General features: G+C 32.0%; 2 protein-coding genes across 5 annotated transcripts in view; one reads left to right on the top strand and one right to left on the bottom strand.

Annotated features, from left to right (window-relative positions):
* LOC106308147 overlaps window positions 1–3,343 on the top strand; it is a 7,326-nt gene extending 3,983 nt beyond the window's left edge. The window contains exons 3-4 of one of the 4 annotated variants that reach the window (XR_001263493.1): window positions 85–234; window positions 608–630. Coding sequence is in view for 1 of the 4 variants with exons in the window: in XM_013745278.1 (XP_013600732.1) it covers window positions 2,799–3,021 (223 nt within the window). In the remaining 3 variants the exon portion in view is untranslated. Of the gene's footprint in view, window positions 1–84; window positions 545–607; window positions 631–2,793 lie in introns of those variants that run through there. The other 3 variants (XR_001263494.1, XR_001263491.1, XM_013745278.1) reach the window with 3 other exon arrangements.
* A 579-nt stretch (window positions 3,344–3,922) lies between these two features.
* LOC106310864 (cysteine-rich and transmembrane domain-containing protein A-like) lies at window positions 3,923–4,948 on the bottom strand. Its single transcript, XM_013748097.1, has 3 exons — window positions 4,721–4,948; window positions 4,419–4,638; window positions 3,923–4,219 (listed from the first exon to the last, which is right to left on the bottom strand). The coding sequence occupies exons 1-3, from the start codon at window positions 4,764–4,766 to the stop codon at window positions 4,174–4,176; spliced, it is 312 nt and encodes a 103-aa protein (XP_013603551.1). The 5' UTR covers window positions 4,767–4,948; the 3' UTR covers window positions 3,923–4,173.
* Between the last annotated feature and the right edge of the window lie 1,178 nt (window positions 4,949–6,126).

Genomic DNA, 6,126 nt, shown 5'->3' with positions numbered 1-6,126 from the left:
TTGGGCTTGGCTATACAAAGTCAGTTGTGACTCTAAAACTTTTACCTCATTTAACATTGATTCTGGTTCTTGGGAGAATTGCAGATTGTGAATGAAAGGCACAAGCAGGAAATATATGCGTAGGTGCGTTCGACTCGACATGTAGCGGTAATCTGCAGATCCATTGATTCCATTGCGGAGGTTAACATGCAATGTGTTGACCTGGAAATTATTATTTGGAAGCTACATTTCGAGGTATTTCCTCAATATATAATTAGACCATAGACAGAGTTTGATATTTATAATACTCAGTGATCATGGAGTCTGCAGAAAACAGTCATTTTGCATATTCTATATGGAACAAAGAGATATGTCATTTGTTTGATGATTGTATTATGATAGCTACTAACATAGGAGATGACTAGAGAAAGAGAAATGAGTATGAAACTCTTATATGGGTAGCTTTTGTAAACACATTTGGGTTTATTAACAGTTGTGGCAAGCGATTATGTTTATAGTAAAAGGAAACCTGCCGCAGCGTCAATAACAAATGCGCCTGTTTTTTTGGTTGTTTGGGATTGAAATAGCTTAGGGTTTTTCTAAATCAATATAATTGATTTGACTACAGGTATCTTGGATGACAAAAAGAAGGATTGCAAGTTTAATAACTTCTACTTTAGACTTTAACTTCAACTAAATTATAATCAGTCTTTTATCAATATCATCTTAGTTATAATCGTAAGGATTTATTAGAATAAATAAACAGTTTCAACAATATTTAATATGTGATTTAATAAACAAAAGAACATGTAGGATTTTTAGGATTTAAAGAGATTGGAGACAATACAAATTAGTGGCAACACAGAGCTAAGCGAGATAAAAATATCAATCAATAAAGAATGAAAGAAGAATGAGCAGTGTTAAGTTATTACACAAGCCAAAACTAAGACAAATTAAACGACAGAACGTGAAAACAAATGTAAACAAGACAAAAGGAGATGGTGAAGATAAAATGCATTGAAAAACTGAATGCTAGATTAGTAAGCAAGAGACAAAAGTAGATTAAAATGTAAATACTCCGCGTCTTGGCGCGGGTTACGATCCCTAGTGGTTTGTAATATTATAGGAAACAAATTGAGGATTTAGTCAATCAAATTAAATTTAAAAATCGATCAGTGACGATCACATATGCATTTAAAATTTGACCTGATCCAAATTTAGTTTCTATACGATATGTGATTCGGTTTGAATTATCAATGTCATTACCAAAATCGTCCGTTATAAATAAGCACATATATAACCAAATTAGTGTCATCTTCAAATATTATACATTCCTAATTTGGAATAGTATGACAGCTCATGCAATATGTCAGGCAAGTAATATGTGATTGAAAATTCATATTTGATCTTTAGAAACTTAAATTAAGCTAATTAATGCAACTAATTAACGTAGGAATATATTTTGTTCGCTTAATTTGAATCAGATTCATTTATACTAATCTTTCTCATAATTGTAATATCCTAATAAATCAGCATTAAAAAAAACTGCCATAAAACGATCCAATATTATATTGCATTGAGAAATATGGCATTGACAAATCATAGTTAACGTGCAAAGGAATTGATCGTTTGATGATATCAGGACATCACATTTTATAATGATATAGACCGGTTTTCAATAATCCGTTTTGATATATTGTGATATCGATTATACCATTTTATAAGCCATTTTATAAACCGGTATATAAAGATCCATTTATTTTTAAAGACATCGTTTGAAAATAAAACAATACTATTTAAGATCGTTTTGATATATTTCAATTATACCATTTTATATAAACCGGTTATGTATATACTCGTTCGGATTTCAAAAATATACTATACCGATCCGAACACCCATGATAGCAAATTTAAAGATCCAACCGGTTTCTTAGCAAGACCCATACCATTTTTATCTATGGTTTGAACCAGATTCTATTTTAATTTTAATTTCTTATTATAACACCAAACTTCACACCAAAATAAATATTATGTATTTTTTTCTTTTAAATAATTTAGTTCTTTTAATTATTTGTAATTACTAACTATTATTTTGTTATATTTATATTTTATGTTTAGTTGTTAAAATACTGTAGTTTTATGTTCTCGATGTTATATAAATATTTGTTTTAAATATTTTATATGTTTATTTAAATTTGGTTTTATATGTGTCTATTTAAGTTGCTGACAAAAAAATAATTAAATTAATAACTAATATTAGTTTAACTATATTATTTAATCATAGTAAAATAAAATTTTAATGTTTAGTGTTAGGAATAGTGTTAACCAAATTTATACTATTCACAAAACACCGTATTTGGTGAAATGGTAACATTTTTAATCATACTGAAAATTAATTATCAACCAAATTTGATGTTTTTGAATCGAGAAAACAATCATTAAAACCCTGGACTTTCAAATTAAAACAAAAAAAACTCCAATTCCTGTTTGAGCTAAAAAAATCATCAACTTTTAATTGACCGTTTTAATTCTTAGATAGTCATTTGTTAAACTCATTAAAAACTAAACGTCTGTTAACTCTCTAACAACGCCGTTTTAAAAACTGATTAAAAACTTAATAATTATAGGACGTCTCGTCTTGCATAGATAGTAAGCAGTTAATCCCTTATCTCACGCGAAACCCAGAAAATCCCAAATATAGTATAGAGATACAATGTGAAATTTCTCGATTCGCGAGAGAGAAGGGATGATTATGATGATGATGATGATTATGGTCGAGATTTTTCAGCATTTTCAACTTAAGATATGAATCAGGTTAGACGTCAACTTGTTCCTTGGCACAAGCTAATTTGGTTTAAGCAAGGTGTACCACGGTTTGCGTTTATCACCTGGTTAGCGGTTAAAGATAGGTTATCTACGGGAGTTAAAATGTGTGCCTGGGGTCAGATTCAGGGTTGTCTATTTTGTGGCGAGCATGAAGAGACTAGAGATCATCTATTTTTGCGTGCCCCTATATCTACACTCTTTGGTTACAAGTATTAGCCACGCTACTGCAGCCCGCTCCATCCCCAGATTGGGATGAGAATGTTCAAACATTTTGACAGGCTCTCATGGTCTGTGAATCTCTATACTCTTGAGACTGTCATTCCAAGTTTTAATATACTACATATGTCGTGAAAGGAATGAGAGAAGACACTCTCAGTAATCCCGGCAAGTGGGTCAACTTGTAATGATCATTGACAAAACTATAAGGCAAAGAATCATGTCTACTAGATATGCAGAGAAGCCGAAGTTGCAGGGTCTACTCTAGTCTTGGTTTGGAGCTCATACTGAGCATAGTTAGGAGGCAGGTTTTAGCTTTATCTCTCATTATTCTTTGGATGTACGTAAATATTATTTTTTCTAGATGATCAATAAATTTAATATTTCATTAAAAACAAAATTGTATGATTACGTTTTTAATCAGTTTTCAAAGAGTTAACAAACTTTTAGTTTTTAATCGAATTTAATAGTTTGAGTTTTTAAATGGTCGAGTCAACAAAATATGAGAGTTAAAACGACAAATATTTAAAAGTTGAAGTTTTTTTGGCTTGAACACAAATTGGAGGCTTTTTTGCTTTAATTTGAAAGTGTAGGGTTTTAATAGATTTTTTCTCTTTTGAAATCTCATTGGAGTTGACCGTATTTTATTTTCCTGTACTGAAATATGAATGTATTTATACAAAAGTGAATTCACTTTACATACACAAAAGATGGACATTAACATTTAATAATAGTCAGAAACATTTAAAATTGTGGAAAAACAACAAACAAAACTTAAAATTCATAAGATTAATGATACTTAAAATACATATTTTGGTTTCGGATTTAGAAATTATGAATTTTGGTCCAGAATATTGTGGTAATTTAAAAAGAAATATTAGCAAAAATAAAACAAAACAAGAACTTCAGGAAAATTCCAATTCAAAGCCAGAAATAAATGAAAATAAAGAACATGAACAAACACAAAACGCGAACGCACATACACACACACATACGAGAAGATGTCTAAATGTTTGATCAAACACGTCTTTTTTAAACAACTATAATTCATTTCTTTTTGCTTTTGAACACCTAACAATTATAGTTCTTGTTTCATATAATACGATGGCATCCTGTAGACGGTCAACGGGTGAATATCATCTCAATCTTCAATCAGAAACAAGCTTCCAACAGAAAGCAACAGCAGAGCATAGCCAAACTGTAACACAAACATACATATAAGTTACATTCGCTCGCAAACATATTTACTTTAGATGGTTGCACTAGACGAGCGAATCAGATCTATTTCTTCATGAAAACGGTCCACGTTTCTGGCCAAAGTTTATGAATGGTGTACAAAAAGTGGTAGTGAAAAAATTCGGTTGCAAAGCAAAAAGAGAGAGAGAGAGTCAACGCACCATCCTTCGACAAATCCCGAGTCTTTCTTCTTCTTTTGTGGAGCCTGACCATATTGGGGTGGTGGAGGACCCTGATAAGGATACTGCGGCGGAGGACCTTGAGGATATTGCGGCGGAGGATACCCTTGTGCTGGATATGCCTGACCGTATCCCTGAGGTGGTGGAGGATAACCTGCCGGAGGATATCCCGGTGGTGGATATCCTTCCTTTGGAGGATACCCTATATGCATAACAACCACAACATTAGAATTTAAGAAGCAAAAATAAAAAGATAAGAAGAGAATTGTAACAAGGGGAATTACCTTGAGGAGGAGGAGCACCAACGGGGTGTTGTTGATCTTGATACATCTTCTTCTCTGATATCCTCTTGTCTGAGGTGTCTCCCCTTCTTTATATCAAAATCTCTGCTTGTCTTCGCTGTGAAATGGTATAAAAATAGGGTTATTGATGATAATGATGATACTAAAGGAGGTGTAGGAGACAAAAGACATGTTCTCTCATGTACTAATCTTAGATCATTAACTAAAAAAATATTACAAGTGACAGGACGACCAACTCACTTTGTGGAATAATTCAAATTAAAAGGCTATAGAAATTTCACCCATTAGCAAAATATGACTTTTCCATCGTAATTATATCACACATCATCTTCCATTATCCAAGTTAGTACAAATATATATTAATCTTCACATAATTGATGACTACACATATGGAGAAAAAGCATAATCTTTATTGGTCAATATCTTTTTTTTTTTGCCAAATGCATTTTTTTTTTTTGCCAAATGCATCATGCAGTCGGAACTGAATTATCTCATATTATATTAATTTTATAAAAAAACAGATCCAGGTCAATTTCTACATATTTTTGTTGATTAAGGATGATTCTTTTAGCATTTGTGAAATTAAGGGTTTAAAAGTATTTTTTTTTTTGTCAAAAAGTATATTTTTAGCCAAAACAAACTGTTACGACAACTTACTATCACTACAAGAAAACGTGCCCATAACAACGAACATTTACGACGAAAATATTTCGTCGTAAATTTACATGGTCTTTACAACGAAATTACGAAGAATCTAACTTTCGTCGTAAACGCCATGTAAATTTACGACGAACTGATTTCGTCGTAAACTCCATGTAAGTTTACGACGAATGTACGTGGAATGAGAAATACGTCGTAATCATTACATCGACATTACAACGAAACATGTTACCGTTATATTTAGGTGAAAACGTGTATTCAATGTGCTTTAACTTACCTAATTTCGTCGTAAAGTCGTTGTAAATAATATGTTAAAACCATGTAAAATCCATGTAAAATATTCCTTGTAAAATCGTTGTTATATTTCAACTACCCAACTCGAAAATTTCTCTATATATATGTCATTTCCCACAACTTTCTTCCTCACAACACACAAACGGGAGAAAAAAAAATCCGAAAAAAAAATCAGAAAAAAAAAATTTCAAAAAAAAATCTAAGAAAAAAATGGCCGGTGGCGGTAGTATTTACGAGTTACGGAGTTGGATGTATTTGCACAAAGATTCCGACGGGAGGGTGACGAACGCATTTCTGAGCGGGCTAGAGACATTCATGCACCAGGCGGGCTGTACACCGATCACACAGGAAAGCGGTAAGATGTTCTGCCCCTGTCGGAAATGCAAGAATTCAAAACTTGCACGTAGTGAAACTGTATGAAAGCATTTAGTAAA

This window comes from Brassica oleracea, chromosome C8, assembly GCF_000695525.1.
Source record: "Brassica oleracea var. oleracea cultivar TO1000 chromosome C8, BOL, whole genome shotgun sequence".
NCBI lineage: Eukaryota > Viridiplantae > Streptophyta > Magnoliopsida > Brassicales > Brassicaceae > Brassica > Brassica oleracea.
Note: the sequence above shows the minus strand (reverse complement) of the source record. Positions and strands in the feature narration are given on the sequence as shown.